This window comes from Acinonyx jubatus, chromosome C2 (assembly GCF_027475565.1).
Source record: "Acinonyx jubatus isolate Ajub_Pintada_27869175 chromosome C2, VMU_Ajub_asm_v1.0, whole genome shotgun sequence".
Taxonomy (NCBI): domain Eukaryota; kingdom Metazoa; phylum Chordata; class Mammalia; order Carnivora; family Felidae; genus Acinonyx; species Acinonyx jubatus.
The window spans coordinates 105,752,132-105,777,511 of record NC_069384.1 but is presented as its reverse complement, the minus strand read 5'-3'; the positions used below and the strand labels follow the sequence as shown (position 1 = coordinate 105,777,511).

The window sequence follows — 25,380 nt, the reverse complement described above, 5'->3', positions numbered from 1 at the left end:
CCAACAGCACTGTAACTCATGCCTGGACAAAGCTTACTGTAACACATACATTTTCTCCATAAAGCACATCAAAGCTATCTTGTACATAGGAACACCAGACAGCACTTTAGCACTATACTTGTGAGACACTTTAAACAGCAAATTGCCAACAAAAAAAACACATAAAAATGAGTAAAATGTAGCACTAAATAGATTATGAAAAGAAAAGGCACCTGTTTATAGTATGAGAGCTGAAACAAGAAGACAAAACAGTACCTTGTTCAACCTCAACTGGGAACCTGTGAGTCAAGTGACTCAAATTTTTTGCTGCTCTGTGCATGTCTGTGAATGATCTCAGTAGCATCTAAGGTATTGATCTGGGGTTACAAACACATGTTATTGGTGGGTGAATTCACACATACAAAATCAATGAAGTTTATGGAAGAAAGGAATTAAGGGAGGGAGGGAGGGAGGGAGGGAGGGAGGGAGGGAGGAAGGAAGAAAGGAAGGAAGGAAAGAAGGAAGAAGGAAAGAAGACAGGAAGCAAGGAAGGATGGAATATGAGTTGGTAGGTCAGTAGAAGGATCTATTGATCTATTTCAAATCTTTCTGGATCTCCTACAAAAGGAAATATCTGCTTTTACCTTGGTTGGTCAGAGTTGAAAGACACTCTAAATTGTTAAGACATGACTTTTCATAAGCCATTGACATCATGTCCAGAGAAATGCAAGTTCACCTTTACTGAGGTCAGATGGAGTTTGGTCTCAAGCACATTTACCAGTTTGTCTTTCCTTCTATGTTCCATCATGGGACTTTAAAGTAATTGAAATGTTCTCTCAGTAACAAGTTACTACACATTCAAATCCATTTGAACTCTTGTTTTTCATCAAATATTAATTCTCCCCATTACAGATTATTTTGTATATGTGACCCAGCTTGGGTGTGCAGACTGAAGACTTGGGACAGCCATTTGCTTTTTTCTTACAACTCAGTTATGTATAGAAGAAGATGAAAATATGGGTAACATTGACATATTCTGAAATCCTTTTTTTCTTTCTTTCTTGGTTTTCCACATAAAAGGAAAAAAACATGTTAGAAAATGCCATTTAAAAGGGGGGATCCTTTTGGTCTGGGATACTGCATTATGGAGCCCTCTCTGCACGAGAATTGTAACTCATATTTGAGGAAAATTTTTAATCAATGGGAATCACTTTGGAGCAGGTAAAGTTCCACTTACTGATGGTATATGATTCTTTGTCCTATTATGCTAGAAGATTTTTGATATCTTCTACTCTGTTTTCTGTTCAGAATTTGAAGTAGTAACCCTTAAAATAAAATTCCAAATATTCTAGGGGCACCTGGATGGCTCAGTCAGTTAAGCCTCCAACTTCGGCTCAGGTCATGATCTCACAGTTTATGAGTTTAAGCCCCGCGTTGGGCTATGTGCTGACAGCTCAGAGCCTGGAGCCTGCTTAGGATTCTGTGTCTCCCTCTCTTTCTGCCCCTCCCTTGCTCATGCTCTCTCTCTCTCTCTCTCTTTCTCTCAAAAATAAATAAACATTAAACATTTTTTTAATTCCAAATATTCTATTGACTGATGAGTTTGTAATCACCCTTTTTAGAAAATCCAAAATGACTGAGTCCAAGTCATAAGAGACTTGTTAGCACTGCTTTTCTGTTAGATTCAGCTGGTCTGAGCAATGTATTAAGTTTCTTCATTCCAGCTGCTGCTCAGACCCATCCTGGAGACTTATAGTTCCCTCTGAGATATCTACTAGCAACAACCTAAATTGTTCCACTGCCTAAAATCTCCTCTTGAAAAAAGGACTGGTTAAGTATTTGGCTTTCCAGAAGCTTTATTTCCTTCATGTAAAATAGAAATGACAATAAGAGACTAGCAAGGCAAATAAGAAGATTATTGGCTGTTCAAATTATCAATAAATATGAAAGATTTCCTTTGGATAAATATTCACAGAGAAAATCTCACCCTCAGAGAACAGAAAGGTGACAGTACCATGCAAAGCCCTCACAGCTATTCCTCATTTGTCCAAGCAGGAGTGGATGGTACTGTGGTGGTCACAAAAGGGGGCTCAGAAGCTCCTTCCTGAGTTTGTCATGGCACTGTGATGGCCAGTCATGGAGCTTGGGCAGGTTACTTAACTCTCCATGGCTTAGTTTATAAAACAGGTTAATAAGAGCACCTGCCCCATCGAATGGCTGTGAAGATTCAGTTAAAAACAAAGCATTCAGAATAATGTCTGGCACATGGAATACTAAATTAATGTTAGCTATTATTACTTGAGTGTCAAAAATTATAAATGCAGGGGTACCTGGGTGGCTCAGTTGGTTAAATATCCAACTTTTCATTTTCGCTCAGGTCACGATCTCACAGTTCCTGGGATAGAGCCCCACACCAGGCTCTGCACTGACAGCGTGGAGTCTGCTTGTGATTCTCTCTCTCCCACCCTCTACCCCTCCCCACCTCAAAATAAATAAATAAACTTAAAAAATTATAAATGCAAATGCAGGCATATTTGAATTATCACAAAAACAAAAACAAGCTGTCTCAGAAGCTATATACCCTTAATTTTCCCCAGTTAACTTATTTTGTGAATCAAGAAGGTTTGGAAGTTCTAGAAAGGTCCAAAACCCCAATATCAGCTCAGTATATGGGCCAGTGTATTAGTAACATACCAAAAAAGTTTACCTAGAAGTGAAATATGTTCTACATTTTACTGAGAAAGTCTGTTTCCTTATTTATTTATTTATTTATTTATTTATTTATTTATTTAAAGAGAGAGTGAGTGAGTAGGGGAGAGGGGCAGAGGAAGAAAGAGCAAATCTTAAGCAGGCTCCACGCTCTGTGGGGAGCCCAATGTGGGGCTCAATCCCATGCCCTGGAATCATGACCTGAGCTGAAATCAAGAGTCAGCCACTCAACTGACTGAGCCACCCAGGTACCCATTTCCCTTTTTAAAAATGTTACATGATTAAGTAAAACTACTACACAACTTAAGATTTTCTTAGTGACTTGAGCCAAGTTTTAGCTCATTATCTATAGTTATATAGATCTTTTTCTCTTTGCAATTATTCCCCAGTCTTTTTCAATATTTTCCTGTGTCTGAAGTAAAAATATTTTACTATTTTAACATTTCCAAATCCACAAAATATTACTGCTCTTGAAGTAGCCAAGGCAGTGATGGTCAAGCTATCCAGTAATCTATAAATGCCAACCAAAATAACTGTACAACTAATACATTTTATTCTTTAAAAGTTATATTACCCAGACAAAGATACGCTCTTCTAGCCTTAAAAATTAGCATAAAAATATAAGCAAAATGCTTTCAGAGTAAGTAGGCATCAAGTGTTGTTAGTTTATAAGGATCAAAAGCTAAGATTCAATAAATCTTTTAACAGAACATTGAGAGGGCAAGCTGCTTGAAATCTTCTTTTGTAGAATCAAGTAGAGAATAAATAAACTAAAACATTGTTAATGACTCTGTTAGGCAGATAATCCTCCAATTTTGAGCTGATTTTTAATTTTTTTTAATTTAATTTTTATTTTTTTTAACGTTTATTTATTTTTGAGACAGAGAGAGACAGAGCATGAACGGGGGAGGGTCAGAGAGAGGGAGACATAGAATCTGAAACAGGCTCCAAACTCTGAGCTGTCAGCACAGAGGCCGACGCGGGGCTCGAACTCACGGACCGCGAAATCATGACCTGAGCCAAAGTTGGCCGCTTAACCGACTGAGCCACCCAGGCGCCCCGAGCTGATTTTTTAAATAGCATTCCAAAACTCACATTCCTCAATTCTTCCCTTTGTCCTCTGAACATGCCTCAATTTTTCTGTATATCAGCTTGGAGAAATTGAACATATTTTTGTTCCCATTAATAAATAAAAACTTTATTGCAATGTAAATGTATTCACATATTCTAAATGATTATTTAATCCAATGTAAATGAAATAGTTCCCATCTTTCCCCTCTTATTTTGGTTCAGTTTGCGTTATTTCTGAACATACAGTTTCTGTGGGCACATGGGAGAGCAATAAATCATGCCTAGTAAAACAATACCATGTAGGCAAAACAATTTTAAAAAATAAGTCCCAGTAATAAAAGTCAAGAAACAGCTGATGAAAACAGATGTATCCTTTGTTTTGAATGAACCTCAAATTCTGTAACATGGCAAAAATTAAGGACCATTGGACTCAGTTCAACTGCATGCATTTGGCACAGAGTGCTAAAGTAAACCCCACCCATGTTAAAAAAAAAAGGTATAATTTTTGTATTTATAAACCAATTATAGCTTTTATTTAAACATGGGACTTAGTATGTCTTCCTCAAAAAGACATTTAAAATAGAAATCAGAGAATGTGAAAGACAGCTTACCTTTATGTCTTGCTTTTTGAGATAATAATGCAGCCAAATAAATTAATGGTTTTAGTATGATTGATTTTTTTAAAGGGCAGAAAACTGGACATGATCTGCTATCAAATAAATTTTTCCAATTTGCAGTTATTTTTCTTAAAACAGAATTCAGTGTGCCCACATTTATATTTGAAAACTCAAATCGCTCTACATTTGTCCTGAGGGTTTATTTCCCAGCATCTTTTCTTTGCACTGACCCCAAATACAGATGTTAAAGCTTGCAGAAGTCCTTCTAATTTGAGCTTCTAACGTAGTATTATTTTGAGGGTTGATAAAAGATTTAGAGGGTCTATAGTTTGGATTTACTTTCTAAAAACATGGGGGCTTGGGAACTTAGCCTCTTAAAGGTAAATCTTTTGTGTGGGCTCAAGGGACCCAGAATGAATTATACTGAGCCAGGATTTCTTCTTCCACCACACCATGGTCCCCTCATGTAAATGGCCTTTCATTGATTATCCTGAACAATGGTTCCACTATTTCTTTTGCTTCAATTAAGCAAACATTTTTGAAAGACCACTGGGGCCTTTAGCATTGAAACATTTCTAGAGACCTCAAGAAGTGGCCCATCTTTAATTACACAATATCTGTTTAGCAAATGGAGGGTAATCACAAAATGATAGAAAAAGTAACAGACCTTCTGGCCCAATCATGGAAACATTTTGAAGAAAGATGCTTATTATGAGCCCAGAAAGAAAAAAGAAAAGTCAAGGCAAGGCAAGGAAAAGAGAAATAGTGTTTGAGCACTTTGCCAGGAAAAAAAAATGCCCTTTGCTCATTAGAAAAGGAAAAATATGGTAAGATTTAACTCAGTTGAACTACACATCAGCTACAATTGAACTTTCCGTAATTTACTCATTATATAATTACATACAAGATGCCTATCTTTCTTTGCACCTACTTATTTTCATAAAAAATAGCCAGGAAGTTTTATTCATAGTAGCTGAGATTTAACTCCTGAGATACAGGTTAGACAGAAAATATCTGGGTAGTATTTCATTACTTACAGCAGAGAATAAAATGGAAAAATTCATTTTGCCACAGGGGAAACTTTGCCTGAGATTAGCTAGGAGAGTTTGAGGTAGTTTTTCTGGTACCCTGCTCCCCATTCTCGCAATGCTTCCCTTTTCAGTTATTGGATTTTGCCTTGGGTTAATGATGTTTGGTCTCATAGCAACTACATTTCCATTGTGAACTGCCTTAGCTGCTTGCTGAGATAAACATATTTAACTTAATTTATTGAAACTTAACTGGCATAAACAAGCAAGTAAATAAAAATATGCAAACAAATTGCAATGAATAGGATGGGGTTTTGAAGTTATATCTGACCATGGTGTGCTCAAAAATTTGAAGCACACTAGCCTGAAGACAACTATTAACTCTCAAATTGTTTTCCACTTATTTGTGAGTTGACTTTTAGTAACAGTGACAAAAGAGTACAACAGCCTTTTAGGGTTTTTAGATGGGGTTGTGTTGAGATCCTGAATGGGCTCATAGTTTGTCTTGATCCATTCGGGCGGCTATAACAAAACACCACATACTGGGTGGCTTATAAACCACAAACATTTATTTCTCACAGTTCTGTAGGCTAGGACATCCAAGATCATAGTGCTGGTAGAGGTGGTGTTTGGTTCCATGGAGGAAGGGAACAAGGGAGCTCTCTTGGGCCTCTTTTGTAGGGGAACTAATTCCATTCATGAGGTCTCCATCCTCATGGCCTAATCACCTCCCAAAGGCTCCACCTCCTAATACCATCACCTTGGGGATTAGGTTTCCACATATGACTTGGTGAGGGGTGAGGGGGGCACATTCAGAGCATAGCATGGGTTAATTTTGCCATTTCTTAACAGAAGAACAGAAGAGTCACCTAACTATGACTGCTGTGTCTATTTTATCTACTGTACGGGATACTAAAATCCATGCATCTTGCCTTCAAGGTCATTCTCACTTTCTAAAGTGAAGGAAGCTAGAATATTTCCTTTGGAAAATCTTTGTAACTTGTGCTATTTCCTTTCATCACCCTCTTTTCCTGCTAGTTGAATCTGTACCTACCAGGCAGAAAGGAGAGAGCAAATTTGTAACCAAATAGTGCTTCAGGAATGTGGAGCTGTCATAGAGAAGGTGGGCTCTGGGAAGTGTTTTGAAAGAAGAAGGGGGCTTTTGAATGAGCTAGAATCATCACATCATCACGAAGAATGCCATCTGCATCTGAAGGAAGTTTGCCCTCCAAAGCAGATGTCAATATAAGAAATAGCAGGAGAAAATGGAGAAACCAGTATCAGCTTAGCATAATTCTGGGCTTTCTAAAATCAACCATACTTAGTAAATAAAGATTTCAATGACATGAGATAGTTAGGAAAGTTTGTCTTTCACTTTTCTGAGTAAACTTCCAGATATTTGAAACTCTATGGGACCTACACAGCATTGAAGGTTGATCATTTCCGTTCACTTGTATTCTGGGAGAATTTATTTTCCAGTAATCTCAAGTTTATAAGTCTTAAATAGCAACAACTATGTCTTTATCTACTTTAGATTTATTTATTACTTACCAAGAAATAAACTGATGTCAAGACACCCTTTTCAGTGTAATTTCTCATGTGTTATCTTCACATATTCATGTAGATAAGAAGGATCATTCTGGTTAATGCTAAGAACTATAACATGAACATTTCAGTGTGACAGTCTACTGCTGATCAGTCAGCTGTCAGATGTAATTTTCTTAGAGGCTTTAACTCAGATGATATGAACCAGTACCAAGTTCTTAACTGCTACTTACTACAAAATAAACCAGGCTTAAATTTTTCTTGATAAGTAAATCTCTAGGGGATTCTATGGGCGCTAAATCCTGCAGGGCCTGGGTCCTTGAGACCAGTGCCTCTTACATATTCAGGTACATGCAGAATACCTGGGGGTCTTGTTAAGCTGTAGATTCTGATTCCCAGGTGATACTCAATGCTCCTAGTCTGGTGACCACACTTTGGCCACCACACAGGAAGCAGACTGACAGGTTCTGAAAAACAGTAGCCACCAGCCATGCCTGGAACCTAATGTCTATATATTTCCTGGCCCTCCTTAAACACAACGTGCCATGTCATCAGCTGCCATTCACTAGTACAAGACACTGATGCTTCCTCAAGTTCCAGTTTAAATGAATGAAAAGCAAATGCAACCAGAAGAAAATCAGATGTTAAGCTCGACATCACAGATATATACTCTCAAGTGTTCAGAGCAGAGGAGAGCACAATGGCCTGGGGAGGTATGTAAAGGCCTTCTCCTTGGCTTGGGATCCCTGAGATGACTGGAGTGCCAATCAACTACTTGGAAACTGCGGGAGACCAGCAGGGGAGTAGAAGAGAAGTAGTTCAGAAAGGGTACCTAGGAATTCTGGGGAAGGCAGATCTCATTTGAGGCACATACCTCAACCCCTACCATTGGTTGAGGGCTGTTGATTCCTCACACATCTATCCTGTCAGACATATTATCCCAGTGGCTTGTGAAGGTGAGGAAAGCCATAGGCAAAGAAATGCAGATGCTGGTAGTTAAAGTAGCCAGTTTAAACTGAAGTGATTCAATCTGTGGGGGATACGGGAGGGGTGAGGACTACTGGCCGCCTTCTTAAAAGAGCAGCAGGAGCACTGGGTGTTGTATGGAAACCAATTTGACAATAAATTTCATTAAAAAAAAAAGGCAGCAGGATTTGAGCTAGAATTAGCCACTGCTTCATCCTCTCAATCTCCCCGCTGCCAAGGCTCAGTTGTCCTGGTGAATTCAGGATTCAATCACTTCTTAAATTCAGGACTAAAGAGACGGTCATGGAGTGGGCGCTTTCCACTTCCCTGGGGCAAATATGCTCACCAACTTCCTCACAGCTATCGTTGTAAAAAAGTCAAAAGGTCCCTCTCAGAAGAAAGGAGATCAGATCTGTGGGGACCAGGGTGATCATTCTTGGGGTTCAGTCCTAAGGGGAGACTGGTCAGGCAGAGGTACCTTCTAGGTGCCGCTACCGCATCATAAGGTTTGTCAAGCTGCCTGGCTCACAGAGGAACTGAGGGATCTTTGTGGATTTGGTCAGTTGGCCTAAATTACAGTTGATAATTACAAGACATTGTTGAAAATTGTTGCAACATGTAACTTTTGTAACCATTATTTACTACTCTATGTTTGCAACTATTTGTGGGGACTGTTTGTCCTTTTACCAGGCTCTTTAGTTTCTTGGGAACTCTGAGGTACACGGTATTCATTTACTAGTCCACAATAGGAAGGGAAACAAAATACTGTTCCAAGGTCATCTGGGCACCAGTGATGAATAACTTTGGAGAGAGAAGGTAGAAGACAGGAACTATCTGCTAATCAATGAGGAGTTTTCATAATCTAACCCCAGTCTACGGACCAGTCTCATCCTTCCCCCTCTCTTCGACTATTCATTCAATGCTCCAGGCACTTGAAGTTCTCCAAGGTTTCCAAAAGAGTCCTGGTCTTTTCCCAGCTGCTTGCTATTACACATGTCATGTCCTCCCATAGACAGCTACCTCTTCCTCCCATGATATGACCCTATCATTCGACAAACCAAGCTTCGATAATAACACTCCCCCAAACTCGCTCATGCAGGGAGGGTTAGTAGTAGTAACACACACCAACTTAAATTCAAATTATCTGTACATCTCCCTTGGCCCACGTTCGCTGAGAGTTCCTGTAGGGCAGGGACCACATTTTTCTTTTCTCTGTGTCACCATCATCAGCACTGGGGCTTGCACCGAGAAAGAATCAGCAGCTCAACCCAAATCATGAAGGGAGGGAGGGTGTAGAATATCAACACCATTATTTGAAAGCTTATTTTATATATACTCAAAGGTTTTTTGTTTGTTTGTTTTCCTTACACTCTGGTAGAGGTTTATTATTGATATTATTTACAATTAGCATGTAACCTTTTCACAATATAAAAAACAATAAAGCTATTTGCATTTTAACGGGGGGAGGGGGGAAGGCTTCCCAAGGTGATGACAATTCTGTGGGATTAAGCAGCAGCTGGCTGGCACCAACCAAGGCTTAAGAAAATGAGTCCCCGAAGTCGCTGAGCCTACCAAATTTTTAACTAAATTCTCTATCTTTGGGGAAAGTGTAGTTTTAAGTTGCAGTTTCCTCCTCTCATAGAATGGCCCCAGATCCTTCAGTCTTGATTTGCAAGTTAAAGGAGCAAATCATCCATCCAGCTCCTTTTTCCCAGGATGTTTTTCCACAGTCAGGATGAGGACAGTAATGTGGCTGTCAGTTGCCTTTGTCATTCTTTTCCTTTTCCTCTTGAAAGTGTTTTTGTAGAAGGCCTGCCGGATGTCACAGAAACGCGACCTGGGCAAGATGTGTGTCGCTTCTTTACTTGAAAAGTATCCATGACTCTGAGCCCAGAGAGGATGTAATAAACACACCCAGGTGCTTGGCCAGCGGATTCCAGCCAGTTAGAAAAACAAGGCAGAAGACACAGGATTTAACACCCACCATGGCAGCGGCTGGACTGGGAGGGCATGCCATTTGATTCTTCACAGGTGCAGAGTGTTGGTCTCTAGCAAAGGAAAACAACCGGGCATAGCATCCTTCCGTGTGCCAAATCACTTATAAAGAGCATTTTAAAGCATGCTGTCTCTGTTTCCACTACACAGGTCTGCTGCCTCATGGGTCTGGCATTGGGAATAAAACATAGCTATGGAGCGTGTGCTTCTCCGTACTAGTGTGTGCCTTCAAATGAGACTGGGTCCCAATGAGGATTCAACTATTCAACTAAATTTGTTTCAGTTTGTTTACTTGAGCCTGAAGTAAATAGAACACATGAATCCGATTTTGCTTCTCAAAAAAAAAAAAATCTAAGCCATTCCTAATGGAGTCTCTTTTCCATGTTGAACCATGTTAGGAAAGAGCTATAATAACTGCAGTACCCAACCCAGTGGGCCGAGGCCACCTGCATGGCTGACAGTCTAATGAGTCAAGAAAATGATGGAAAAAATAAAATATTTTAGCACTGAAGTTCTATTTCAGTTCTCCACAGACAAAAAAGTCAGTCTGGCCTGGGTTTAATTTAAACCACTTCATATTTAGTTAATAAGAGCTTTTAAAAAAAATGCTGCAAAATTATTTTAGCTGTTTTTATAGGTGAGGAGCTGAGGACAACCCACCCTTTATGGAAAGCCATGCACTTCCAGTGCCCCCAAGAATACAAGGAAGGCCTATTTTAAGTTATAAAGTTTTTACAAAATGTGGTTTTATTATTATTTTTGTTACTCTTATTCCCCTCAGGAATAATTGTCTGCAAAATAAATATAAAGCAGATATGCATTCCACTCAGAAAAAAAAATCAACATATACCAGTTATTCTCTAAAAATGAAAAAAAGCTATAGTCAATTCTGCTTTGCATCTGTAATGACACGTGCCCTTATCTATGGTAGCTCATTCCATTCTGACCTATCCTTGTTTTGACTTGTCCCATGCATACCCATCCAGTCAGCCTCTTTCTTTGGAGAAGCAGGGAAGAGGCAAGCCACTTCCCTGGTGGCTGTCTTCCCTAATTTCAGTCTGTTAGGCTTAAGCTTCAGTCTATATCCAAGTAAGTGCAATGAGAAAGGTTTGGGCAACACAGAGGAAGTAATAAATTAATTAAATTGCTCGTACTTATTTACTGTTTACCATTAGCCAGACACTGTTCCACATGTTATAATTCATCAAATCCTCATGACAAGCCAATGTGGTGAATAATATTGCTATTTCCATTTTACACATGAGGAAACTGAGTCCAGAGAGGTGATACAACTTTCTGCTAGTTGAAACATATCAAGCACTTACTCTACTCCAGACACTGTGCTAAAGGCTTTATATGAATTATCTGGGTGTATGTTTGTGGATGGTCTCTCTCTCTTTTTTTTTTTTTAATTTTAACGTTTATTTATGTTTGAGACAGAGAGAGACAGAGCATGAACAGGGGAGGGGCAGAGAGAGAGGGAGACACAGAATCTGAAACAGGCTCCAGGCTCCGAGCGGTCAGCACAGAGCCCGACGCGGGGCTCGAACTCATGGACTGTGAGATCATGACCTGAGCCAAAGTCGGACGCCTAACCGACGGAGCCACCCAGGTGCCCCTGGATGGTCTCTTTTTAATTTTGTTTTAATTTCAGTGTAATTAACAGAGAGTATTAGATTAGTTTCAGGTGTGCAATATAGTGATTCAACAATTCTATATATTACTCAGTGCTCATCATGATGAGTGTCCTTTTAATCCCCAATGTGGTTATGTGTTAGCAGCAATGCTTCACACTGATTCTGTCATTTCATCTTTACAATAACGCTGTGAGTTAAGTACAGTTATTTCCCCCATTTTATAGATAGGGAGATGGATATAAAGAGTACAAAAAAATAAAATAAAGATCTCTGTAAGTAAAAAAATATATACATTAAAAAAGTTCAGAAACAGATCCAATAAAACTATCTAGGGAGATATGGTATAGTCACATGAAATTCAAAGTTTTTAGAAGAAAACGCTATTGCTTTAAATATGGATATAACCTAAAGCTTTATGTAGAAAGGAAAAAAAAAACTAGTGAAATTGTGAGAAATTATTCCTCTAACAGTTACATGTTTTGAGATTTGTAATGCTCAATATCTAATAAATGCATGTTGGGGTATATGTTGTGCTTTACATATTTTAAGATTCAATGATCCCAGCTATAGAAATTTCTGAAATAAATTGCAAAAGTAAAGGTCTCTTTAATTTTTGAAATGTGATTAGGTTACAGGGAATCAAGAAATACTTTAGTGAGTATACATGAACTAACATGGAGAGAAAATAAACACCCTCACCCCAAATTTCTCATCTTAAGAGGGTTCATTGGATTGTTTGTTTATTTATTTTTAGACAGAAAAGTTTTTATATTTTTAATTTTATTTTTAAATCTTAATTCCAGTAATGTGCAGTGTTATATTAGTTTCAGGTGTACAATATAGTGATTCAACAATTCCATATATTAGTGCTCATCAAGATAGCTTCACTTCACTTATTTCACCCATCCCCCACCTGCCTCCCCTCTGGTAACCATCAGTTTGCTCTCTCTAGTTAAGAGTCTCTTTCCTGGTTTGTCTCCTTTTTCCTTCGTTCATTGGTTTGTTTCTTAAATCTGCCATATAAGTGAAATCATATGGTATTTTTTTTCTCTGACTAATTTCACTTAGTATGACACTCTCTAGATAGCAGGATTTCCTTTGTTTTTATGGCTGAGTAATAGTCACAGCAATATATATATATATATATATATATATATGTATACGTATATATATACGTGTATATATATATATATATACGTATATATAACACTTCTTCTCTATCCACTCATCTAGGGATGGACACTTCCATAATTTGGCTATTGTAAATAGCGCTGCAATAAACACAGGGCTGCACATATCTTTTTGAATCTATGTTTTCATATTCTTTGGGTAAATACCAAGTAGTAGAATTACTGGATCATATGGTAGGTCTATTTTTAATTTTTTCAGGAACCTCCAAACTGTTTTCCACAGTGGCAGCACCAGTTTGCATTTCCACCCATAGTACTTAAGGATTTTTTTCCTCCGTATCGTTGCCAACACTTGTTGTTTCTTTGGTTATTGATTTTAGTCATTCTGACATGTGTGAGGTAATATCTCACTGTGGTTTTGATTTGCATTTCCCTGATAATGAGTTCATGTGTCTGTTGGTCATCAGGATGTTTTCTTTGGAGAAATGTCTGTCCATGTTTTCTGGCATTTTAAAATCGGATTGTTTCTGTTTTTGGTGTTGACTTGTATAAGTTGTTTACATATTTTGTATACTAACCTTTTATCAAATACGTCATTTGCAAATATCTTCTCCCATTTCATAGGTTGCCTTTTAGTTTTCTTTTAATGTTTGTTTGTTTGTTTATTTATTTATTTATTTTTGAGAGAAGAAAGAGAGAGAGACAGACAGACAGAGAGTGTATGTGCACCTGAGTAGGGGAGGAGCAGAGAAAGAATTTCAAACAGTCTCCACACTGTCTGTGCAGAGCCCAATGCAGGGCTTGATTCCACAAACTGTTGAGATCATGACCTGAGCCAAAATCAAGAGTCAGACACCTAACTGAGCTACCCAGGTGCCCCACCTTTTAGTTTTGGTCATGTTTTCCTTTGCTGAAAAGAAGCTTTTTATTTTGATGTTGTCCCAATAGTTTATTTTTGCTTTTGTTTCCCTTGCCTCAGGAGACATCTGTGGAAAAATATTGCTACTGCCAATGTCAAAGAAATTACTGCCTGTGCTCTCTTCTAGGATTTTTATGATTTTGGTTCTCACATTTAGGTCCTTAATACATTTTAAATTTATTTTTCTGTATTATGTGAGAAAGTGGTCTAGCTACATTCTTTTGCATGTAGCTGTCCAGTTTTCCCAACACCATTTGTTGAAGGGACCATCTCTTTCTCATCGACTGTTCTTGCCTCCTTTGCCAAAGATTAACTGACCATATAAATGTAGGTTTCTATCTGGGTTCTGTATTCTGTTCTATTGGCTTTTGTATCCATTTTTGTGCCAGTATCATACTGTTTTGATTACAACATCTTTGTACTATATCTTGAAATCTGGGATTGTGATACCTCCAGTTTTGTTCTTCTTTTTCAAGATTGCTTTGGTTATTCAGGGTCTCCTGTGGTTCCATACCAATTTTAGGATTATTTGTTCTAGTTCTGTGAAAAATGCTATTGGTATTTTCATAGGGATGGCATTAAATCTGTAGATTGCTTTGGGTAGCATGGTCTTTTTAACAATATTTGCTCTTCCAATCCATTAGTATGGAACATCTTTCCATTTGTTTGTCTTGTCTTCATTTTCTTTAATCAGTGTTTCATATTTTTCAGAGAACATGTCTTTCGCCCCCTTGGTTAAGTTTATTCCTAGGTATTTTATTATTTTTCATGCAACTGTAAATGGGATTGTTTCCATAGTTTCTCTTTCTACTGCTTCATTATTAATATATAGAAATGCACCAGATTTATGCACATTGATTTTATATCCTATGACTTTATTGAATTCACTTATCAGTTTCTAGTAGTTTTTTTGCTGGAGTCATTATAGTTTCTTTATGCATAGTATCATGTAATGTGCAAAAGAAAAAGGTTTACTTCTTTTTTTTAGCAAAGTGGATGTCTTTGATATTTCTTTTTCTTGTCAATTGCTGTGGTTAGGACTTCTAGTACTTTGTTGAATAAAGATGGTGACAGTGGACCATCCCTGTCTTGTTCCTTATCTTAGGGGAAAAGCTCTCAGTGTTTTACCATTGAGTATGACATTTGCTATGGGTTTTTCATATATGGTCTTTATTATAGTGAGGTATGCTCCCTCTAAACCTATTTTGTTGAGGGGCACCTGGGTGGTTCAGTCGGTTAAGCTTCCCACTTTGGCTCAGGTCATGATCTTGCAGTTCGTGAGTTTCAGACCCACGTCAGGCTCTATGCTGACAGCTCAGAGCCTGGAGCCTGCTTCAGATTCTGTGTCTCCCTCTCTCTCTCTACCCCTCCCCCTCTCATGCTCTGTCTCTCTCTCTTCCTCTCTCAAAAATAAACATAAAAAATTAAAATATTAAACCTACTTTGTTGAGAGTTTTTATCATAAATGGTTGTTGTCCTTTGTCAAATGTTTTTTCTACATCCATTGAAATGGTCATATAGTTTTTATTCTTTCTCTTGATGATGTATCACTTTAACTGAGTTGTGAACATTGAACTGCCATTGCATCCCAGAAATAAATCCCACTTGATGTTGGTACATAATTTTTTAAATGTATCTTTGGATTCAGTTTGCCTTATGTTGTTGAGGAATTTTGCATCTTTATTCATCAGAGATATTGGCCTATTTTTTCTTTTTTTGAGTGTCTTTATCTGGTTTTGGCATCAGGGTAATGCTGGCCTCATAGAATGAATTTGGAAGCTTTTGTTACTCTTCTATTGTTTTTGTTCATTTTTGTTTTTTTTTGTTTTTGTTTTTGTTTTGCAATAGTTTGGAATAGAAGAATACGTATCAACTCTTCTTTAAATGTTTGCTGGCATTCATCTTTGGAGTCATCTGATCATGGACTTTTGTTTTTTGGGACTGTTTTGCTTACTGATTCAATTTCATTGCTGATAATCAGTTCACATTTTCTAATTCTTTCCAATTCAGTGTTGGGAGGCTATATGCTTCTAGGAATTTATCCATTTCTTCTAGGATGCCCATTTTTTGGCATATAATTTTTCATAACATTCTCTTACAATCCTCTTTATTTCTTTGGTGTCAGTTATTTCTCCTTTTTCACTTCTGATTTTATTTATTTGAGACTTCTCTTTTCTGTTTTGATGAATCTAGCTAAAAGTTTATCAATTTTTTTATTTAAAAAAATTTTTTTAATGTTTATTTATTATTGAGAGACAGAGAGACATAGAGCATGAGCAGGGGAGGGGTAGAGAGGGGGAGACATAGAATCTGAAGTAGGCTCCAGGCTCTGAGCCGTCAGCACAGAGCCTGACGCGGGGCTCGAACTCACAAACTGTGAGATCATGACCTGAGCTGAAGTCAGTCGCTTAACCAACTGAGCCACCCAGGTGCCCCAATTTTTTTATCTTCAAAAAAAACCAGCTCCTGGTTTCATTGATCTGTTCTATTGGTTTTTTTTTTTAGTTTCTGTTTTATTTACTTCTGTTCTAATCTTTATTATTTCCTTCCTTCTAACGGCTTTGAGTTTTGTTTGTTGTTCTTTTGTTTGTTGTCCTTAGGTGTAAGCTTAGGTTATTCATTTGAGATCTTTTTTTCTTGCTTCTTCAAGTAGCCTTGTATTGCTATAAACTTCCCTCCTAGAACGGCTTCTGCTATATCCCAAAGATCTTGGACTGTTATATTTTCATTTTTTTATTTGTTTCCATGTATTTAGTTGGTTTGTTTGTCTTTGTTTGTTTTTTGCCTCCATGTTTTTTTTTTTAATTTCCTCTTTGATTTCATGGTTGACCAACTCATTGTTTAGGAGCATGTTATTTAACCTCCACATGTTTGTATCCTTTATTGATTTTTTTCTTGTGTTTTATAATGTTGTGGTCAGAAAAGATGGATGGTATGACTTCAATCTTTGTGAATTTGTTGAGACTTGTTTTGTGGCCTAATATATGGTCTATTCTGGAGAATGTTCCCTGTGCACTTGAAAAGAATGTGTACTCTGTTTTAAGATGGAATGTTCTGAATATATCTGTTATATCCATCTGGTCCAATGTGTCCTTCAAAACCACTGTTTTGGTTTTTTTTTGTTGTCGTTGATTTTCTGTTTGGATGTTCTGTCCATTGATGTTTGGGGGGCTAAAGTCCCCTATTATTATTGTATTACTATTAATGACGTCTTTAACCTTTGTTATTAACACTTTGTGTATTTGAGTGCTTCCATATTGAGTGCATAAATTTTAACAGTTGTTATATCTTCTTGTTGGATTTTTCCCTTTATTTTTGATTTTATTTTTTTATTTGAGAGAGAGAGAGAGAGAGAGAGAGAGAGAGAGAGAGAGCGCCCGCAGGGGAGATGGGCAGAGGAAGAGGCAGAGAAACTTAAGCAGGCTCCACACTCAGTGCAGAGCCTGACATGGGGCTTGATCCCATGATCTTGAGATCATGACATGAGCTGAAATCAAGAGTTGGATACTCAACCAACTGAGTCACCCAGGCACCCAGATTGTTCCCTATATGATTATGTGGTGGCCTTCTTTGTCTCTTGTTACAGTGTTTGTTTTAAAGTCTGCTTTGTATGATAATATGTATTGCTACTCTGGGTTTCTTTTCACTTCCATTTGCATGATTAATAGTTCTTTTTTCTCCTCACTTTCAATCTGCAAGTGTCTTTAGGTCTGAACTTAGTATCTTGTAGGCAGCATATGGATAGGTCTTGCTTTTTGTATCCATTCTGTCACCCTATGTCTTTTTATTGGGGCAGTTAGTCAATTTACATTCAAAGTCATTATTGATAGGTATGTGCCTATTGCCATGTTAGTGGTTTTACAGTTGTTTTTGTAGTTCTCTGTTCCTTTCTTCTGTTGTTCTCTTCTTTCATGGTTTGCCGGCCTTTAGTCATATGGTTGGATTTCTTTTTCTTTATTATTTGCGTATCTATTACTGGTATTTGATTTGTGGATATCATTAGGTTTGTATATAATATTTTATGTAGATAACAGTCTATATAAAGTTGATGGTCACATAAGTTTGAACTCATCTTTACTCCTCTTCCCCTACATTTTAGATATATGGTATCATAATTTACATCCTTTTATTTTGTGAGTCACTTGACTAATTTCTATAGATATAATTAATTTTACTGATTTTATCTTTCCTAATTTTCTTCCTCCTACTTATTTCTTTCCTTTCTACTCAAAGAGTCCCCTTTCACATTTCTTGTTAGGCTGGTTTAGTGGTCTTGAATACCCTTAGCTTTTTTCTTTTCTTACTGTTTTTCTTTCTTTGTTTTTCTTTTTTTGTTCTTTCTTTTTTTTTTTCCCTTGGTCTATAAAACTGTTTATCTCTTCTTCTATTTTGAACAATAGACTTGCTAGATAGAGTATTATTGTTGCAGATTTTTTTTTCTTTTCAGCACTTTGAATATATTATGCCACTCCCTTCTAGCCTTCAAAATTTCTGCTGAAAAATCAGCTGATAGCCTTATATGGTTTCCCTTGATTGTAACTGTTTTCTTTTGCTACTTTACAAATTCTTTCTTTATCACTACTTTTTTTGCCATTTTAATTACTATGTGTCTTTGTGTGGACCTTTCTGGGTTGACTTTGTCGGGGCATTCTTTGCATCCTAGATCTGGATTTCTTTTTTTTTTTTTTTAAATTTTATTTTCTTAGATTTACATCCAAATTAGTTAGCATATACTGCAACAGTGATTTCAGGAGTAGATCTCTTAATGCCCCTTACCCATTTAGCCCATCCCCCCTCCCACAACACCTTCAGTAACCCTCGGTTTGTTCTCCATATTTAAGAGTCTCTTATGTTTTGTCCCCCTCCCTGTTTTTATATTATTTTTGTTTCCCTTCCCTTATGTTCATCTGTTTTGTCTCTTAAAGTCCTCATATGAGTGAAGTCATATGATTTTTGTCTTTCTCTGACTAATTTCACTTAACATCATACCTTCCAGTTCCATCCATGTAGTTGCAAATGGCAAGATTTCATTCTTTCTGATTGCTGAGTAATACTCCTCTCTCTTTCTCTCTATATATATGTGTGTATATATATATATACACACCACCATCTTCTTTATCCATTCATCCATTGATGGACATTTGGGCTCTTTCCATACTTTGGCTATTGTTGATAGTGTTGCTATAAACATGAGGGTGCATATGTCCCTTTGAAACAGCATACCTGTATCCCTTGGATAAATGCCTAGTAGTGCAATTGCTGAGTTGTAGGGTATTTCTATTTTTAGTTTTTTGAGGAACCTCCATACTGTTTTCCAGAGTGGCTGCACCAGCTTGATTCCCAATAACAATGCAAAAGAGATCCTCTTTCTCTGCATACTCGCCAACATCTGTTGTTGCCTGAGTTGTTAATGTTAGTTGTTCTGACAGGTGTAAGGTGGTATCTCATGGTGGTTTTGATTTGTATTTCCCTGATGATGAGTGATGTGGAGCATTTTTTCATGTGTCAGTTGGCCATCGGGATGTCTTCTTTGGAGAAGTGTCTATTCATGTCTTTTGCCCATTTCTTCACTGGATTATTTGCTTCTTGGGTGTTGAGTTTGAGAAGTTCTTTATAGATTTTGGATACCAACCCTTTATCTGATATGTCATTTGCAAATATCTTCTCCCATTCTGTCAGTTGCCTTTTAGTTTTGCTGATTGTTTCCTTTGCTGTGCAGAAGCTTTTTATTTTGATGAGGTCCCAATAGTTCATTTTTGCTTTTGTTTCCCTTGCCTCCGGAGATATGTTGAGTAAGAAGTTGCTTCGGGCAAGATCAAAGAGGTTTTTGCCTACTTTCTCCTCGAGGGTTTTGATGGCTTCCTGTCTTACATGGAGGCCTTTCATCCATTTTGAGTTTATTTTTGTGTATGGTGTAAGAAAGTGGTCCAGGTTCATTCTTCTGCATGTTGCTGTCCAGTTTTCCCAACTTGCTGAAGAGACTGTCTTTATTCCATTGAATATTCTTTCCTGCTTTGTCAAAGATTAGTTGGCCATACGTTTATGGGTCCATTTCTGGGTTCTCTATTCTGTTCCATTGATCTGAGTGTTCTTGTGTAGAAAAAAAAAGGAAATCATTTGAAAATTTAAAAAATGAATACACTGAAGTAGACTAAAATGAAATGATGGAAGTAAAATAGAATTTGAAAACATTTACACAAAAGTAAAAAAATATAGTAGAAAAAAATTAAAGAAAAATATTTTTAATAAAAATCAAAAATAAAAATGAACTTTTCCTCTTTCTTTATATAAGAAAAGAAATGAAATGAAAGAGAGAGAGAGAGAGAGAGAGAGAGAGAAAGAAAGAAAGAAAGAAAGAAAGAAAGAAAGAAAGAAAGAAAGAAAGAAAGAAAGAAAATTGAATAGTTGGACTGGCTAACAGATTGAAATATGACTGGAATTACTTCCTTTTCCTCTAGGAGTCAAACTATGAAGTGCTTTGTAACTCATCAACTAATCAGGCAGTGAGACTTGTGTTCTTGAAGAGTGAGGTTGGCCCAGTTGGGCGGGGCTTAGTGAAACAGCTCTGTTCTCCACTAGATGGTGCTGGTAGCCTACTGGGGTGGATTGTTGTGGCACTTGTAGGTGCGTATGCACATACCTTGGAGTGGAGAAAATTGCCCCACCCAGCTACCAAGTCTCTGGTATCGGAACTCTGTTCTTCCCGATCAGCAATCATGCATCCGTCCTTCGTCTTTGGCTTCTGTCCACTCCCTGCTTCCATACTGTCCATGACCAAGGCCCAGGCAGCACCTCCCTCCCGAGTTTTGTCTCAGATGCAGCTGCCTTCCCTGGCCCCCAACTTGTGAGGGACTGTGTCTTTGACCCAATCCACCCCTCTGTGGAGGGTCTCACTGAGCAATGGCCAAATGCTGGCCACACCCAGGAAAGTTCATGTTACTGTGCTGTTGTTGATGCCCAGAGACTGTGTCCAGGTGCCAGCCTGCCCCAGGAAAACTTTGAGAGATAGTGTAGCAGCAGCGTTTCAGGGATTATGGAAAATCACAACACACATCTGGCACCAGGCTTCACCCCCAACGACCTTGTTCCAGCACCAGTGAATGTGGCCATTTTCTGGGGTCTCCTGGGCCCAGGTGGCCTCACAGCCTCTACCAAATGTCCTTCCAGCAGTGGAACCACTTCTCCCCGTGTGGCCTGAGAACCTCCCAGACCCTGCTCTGCTCCTGGGGATTCGCCCTTCCCATCAGAGCACCACTAGGTATGGAGCTGCAGAGTTTCAGACTGCGCTCCTCCTGTTTACGGTCTTAATGGAATTAAGTCCTCTCCTTTCTCCTTTCTCTCTTTTTAGTTAAGGCTGAGGCTGTTTCCAATTTTCCACTTCCTAGCTTCTTTGGGGGAGGGGTGCTTTCCCATATTCTCCACCCCCTCCCCTGTCTCCATCCTCTCTCTGCATGCAAAAGTGGCTCCCTGCCCTCCATGGCTTCTCTCTCCCCCAGTTTACCTCTCTGTGCCGTGTACCTGCTGAGTTCTGTGGTTCAGGTTGTGCAGATTGTTGTGTTAATCCTCAAATCAGTTTTCTAGGTGTGCAGGATGGTTTAGTGTTGGTCTGGCTGCATTTCATGGATGCCAGACATACAAAAAACTTCCATGCTTTTCAGCCATCTTGGCTCCCCCCCACCTTTCAGATCTGGATTTCTATTTCCTTGCCCAGAACAGGATTTTTTCAGCTATATTTCTTCAAATAGAATTTCTGCCCCCTTTTCTTTCTCTTCTCCTTCTGGGATTCCTATAATACAAATGTTATTACACTTCATTGTTTTGCTGAGGTCCTAAGTCTTCTTTTCATTTTTTTTTTTTTTTTTTTACTATTTTTTTTTCTTTCCTGTTCAGACTGATTGCTTTCCATCATTCTGTCCTCCAGGTCACTGACCCATTCTTCTGCTTCCTCCAATCTCCTATTTATTCCATCTAATTTATTTTTAATTTCAGCTACTGAGTTCTTCATTTCTGATTGGTTCTTTTTTATGTGTTTTCTCTCTTGTTGAGGGTCTGAGATCCTCTACTCTCTTCTCAAGTTCAGTGAGTATCACAGCCACTGAGTATCTTCAAATTCTCTATCAAATTCTCCACTTTGTTTAGATCTATTGCTGTGCTTTTTTTTTCCCCTGTTCTTTCATTTGGTACATATTTTTCTATCTTTTCATTTGTCTAACTCTCTGTGTCTGTGTCTGTGTCTTCACATTAGGAAAGTCAGCTATATCTCCTGTTCTTGAAAGTAGTGGCTGCATGAAAAAGTGGTCCTCTAGCTTCCTGCAGCACACTGTCCCCTGTTCACCAGAACCAATTGCTTCAGGAGTGTTTCCTATGTATGTGTACCCTTCTATTGTGTCTGTGCCACTTTTGCCTTTAGCCCAGTGATCTGCAATGACTCTCTTTGCCCATTGTGGGCAGGGTTTGGTTCCTGTATTGTTAGTGAACAAGGCTGAGGCTGCCTTGGGCTTGACTTAAGTCAGACTAGGAGTTTGCCAGAGATGTGGTAGCACCAAACTGTTGGGTGCTTTGGGGATGGATTCTTGAGAACTGCTTTGTTTCCTAAGGTCTCCACTGCAGACTTCTCACTGAAGAAAGACAAAAGGATCTGTGCATTTTTGCCAATGTGAGGACATGTCTAATATAGTGATATTTCTTATTTGTGCATCTGCTTCAACTGAGCATCCCACACAGGTGGATTAAATCCTGGCATGATGGAAACCATCTGTGTCCTTTTCTTGACAGTGACAAGGAAGAGGCAACTCAGGGGCAACAATGCATCAGTTGCCCCAGAAGCAGGTTTCTCTGGCCTGTGTTTCTTCCATTTTATTCTCTGTTCAGTAGATGTGCTTTGTGCGTCAGCACAAACCTGAAAATGGCTCAGGAGACACTGTATTGCCTCACATATTGACAAAGGCACTATCAAGCTATTAAACATGGTTTCATTTAAATTTGGGTGGAAAAAAAATTCCTGAGGTAATTTGGGAGATAGTGAGTATAAGGATCTATCGGGCTTTAGTTTTTGGTTTATATATACAACTTTCCTCTGTGAGGTGCAATGCAGATGAAAAAACCGTGATGTTGCTATCAAGCTGCTGAAAACAGTGTGCCCACCCAGATGGGCCCTGATTTGAAAGACAGGGCACATCCGGCTTGGATCCCCTGTAGCCAGGCCTGGCAGTTCTCACATGTGGCTTCATTCAAATACAGAAGGTGAGGCATAAGTTGATTAATAACTCATGTGACTAATTCCAGGCTAGCTCTACTCCAAGGTTATGCCTCACCTGATGATTGCATACCCTCAGGAGACTTCCCTTTTCTTCTTAAGGATCTAACAATGCAGTTTTCTGGAGGCCAGGTAACAAGGCAGGGATGAAACAGTAGGCTCCAGTCAGTCATAGATCGTGCATTCCAAAAGTTGGAGCAAGATTCTCAAAGTTGGATTGGCTCTTCTGCATTTCCAAAATCTTTTAAATCCTATCAGTGTAATCACCTGATGCTGAAACCCCTGAATACATCCAGAAATTCTACTTTTGTGCAAAGAGAAAAATTTTTAAATGGAGTCAATTTTTAGACAAAACCAGGACAGGATGAGAGAGAGAGGATCCTAGGTCCTGAGGTCGATAGGGTACTGTGGCTGTCTTATCATTAACACCCTAAACATTTCTATTTCTTATATATTCTCATGCATCTTTATCTAACCAGAGACCAAGTTCTCCACACAGAAAATGATGGGTTTTTTTCCAGGGCAAAGTTCCTGTTACTTCCTCTTTATTGCAATTCCCTCCTCCATAGGTGTCCAGGACCCTAACTTCTGCCCTCAGGCCCACCTGGCAATGTCCTTCAGTAACTTCATGTTTCTTTTTAGGAGGAGGCTGGACAGAAATACATATATATCTTCCCTGCTGGTTTTGGTATTTGGGAATATGGCTCTATGAGAGTTTTAGAAAGTTGAACAGATTCACTCAAACTAATCAGTTAATAGCTGCTTAGACTACTACGCTTATTCTTGGGACACCTGAGCTTTAGTATTCTTTAAAACTAAAAGAAAGACTTTCTAATGGTGATATTTTCAGTGTTAGAAACAAATAAGAAGGGTATTATTTCTCAGTAAAGGAGGCTGACTGACATTTATATAGGTAATTTGGTCAGGCTGATCTTAAAGGAAATGGAATAATGAAATCAAGAATATCAGAGCAGAAATGAGGTATGCCTGTGCAAGGATGCTATTTTTGAGGAGAGAAAACAGACCCAGAGAAACAAAATGACTTGCCAAACTGCACCAGAGACATTCCGTGACCTCCATCATTATTTCTGCTCTTGATTCTCTCTTGATATGTAACTACTTGAATCCAGACTACATGTTCTAGCCTCCCTTGCAGCTAGGTATGGTCATATGTAGTTTTGTTCTATGGTAGCAATGGGATATGAATAGGAGGTTGTGTTTGACTATGTGGAAGAGTCCTCCTTTTTTTTTCACCTTCCTGCTGACTGAAATACTGACTTGATGGGTGGAGACGAGTAGCCACCTTGGACCATGACATGGAAGTCATGTGTTTTCTATTGTGTTCAAGGAAGGCAATGCAATAAAGTAGAAGGAACCTGGGCCTCTGAAACATGTATTTCTAGGCTGACTGTTTTCTAGACTTCTTTATGTATAAGAGAAATAGATAACTGTATTTGTTTAAGTCACTATTATTTTGAACTTTGGTGTTACTCTCAATCATACCTAATCTAAACTGTATCAGTATCAGCTGTATCAGTAGTCTGGAAAAGTCTTAATTGATTCACATGGCTTGATGGAGAAAGGCATAAAGAGTGATGGACAAGACCTGATTTTAAGTCTAAGATAGAATATGCTTTAAATACTTGACATCATGAAATCTCAAATACTGATCCACTAACAGCTGCATAAGAATTACCTGTCAGAGGATCCCACAAATCCAGATTCCTAGGTTCCTTTCCTAGAGATTCTGATTTAGTAGATTTTCTATGAGGCCCAAGAACTTATATTATTAAAAAAAACTCCCCATGTAATCCTGATATCCAGGTACATTTGGAAAGTATTTGATCTAGAATTTTATTTGTTGAGAAGGTGAGTCAGAACCACGAGAAAAAAAATTTTCTCCCCCAAACATAGATGTCTTCATGGACATATGAGAATGAGAGATGGGGGAGGGGCAAATATTTTGATGCTCTGAATTGTGAAATAAGTGATTCCACTGGCCGTTTGGATCCCATCTTCTCACTGCACCCACCTAGGGTCATGCAAAAGTCACACTAACAGGCTACTCTCTGTCAGGTTAGCCTTAGTTCAGGTAAACCTACAGTGACATAATTGTATGTGGTTTGTGTTTTTTGTTATTGTTTTAACAGGTAACATTTTCTGTGGGAAGTTTAATCACTTCTAATGTGCATTACTACATATTAATGAATCATAAATGTATTTGTGATGAAAATAACTACCATTAAGGTGCAGGAAGAGTTAACTTTTTTAAGATTCCAGGGTCTCACACATCACAGGTTGAAGTTTTTGGTGCATATAAAAATCTGCAAGGTCAGCAGATTCCATCAAACAGCTGTCAGCTGAAGTTGTCCTAAAAGCACTTGGGCACTCTAGTGGGTTTTCCTGGCAGCCAAGGTGACAGGCACAGGAAAGTGTTACCAGAAGGCAGATGGTGGCAGGCGTGAGACATTCCCAGCAGCAGTGGATAGAGAGGGATTATACTAAGCAGCATGTCCACACCAAAGTAA

General features: G+C 38.4%; 1 protein-coding gene across 12 annotated transcripts in view; it reads right to left on the bottom strand.

Moving 5' to 3' along the window:
• VEPH1 (ventricular zone expressed PH domain containing 1) overlaps positions 1-25,380 on the bottom strand; it is a 252,221-nt gene that overhangs the window by 148,915 nt on the left and 77,926 nt on the right. Inside the window, exon 8 of one of the 12 annotated variants that reach the window (XM_053221276.1) lies at positions 16,936-19,686. The exons of the other annotated variants lie outside the window; for them this stretch is intronic. Within the exon in view, the coding sequence (XP_053077251.1) occupies positions 19,660-19,686 (27 nt within the window). The 3' untranslated portion in view covers positions 16,936-19,659. Of the gene's footprint in view, positions 1-16,935; positions 19,687-25,380 lie in introns of those variants that run through there. 12 annotated transcript variants of the gene reach the window in all.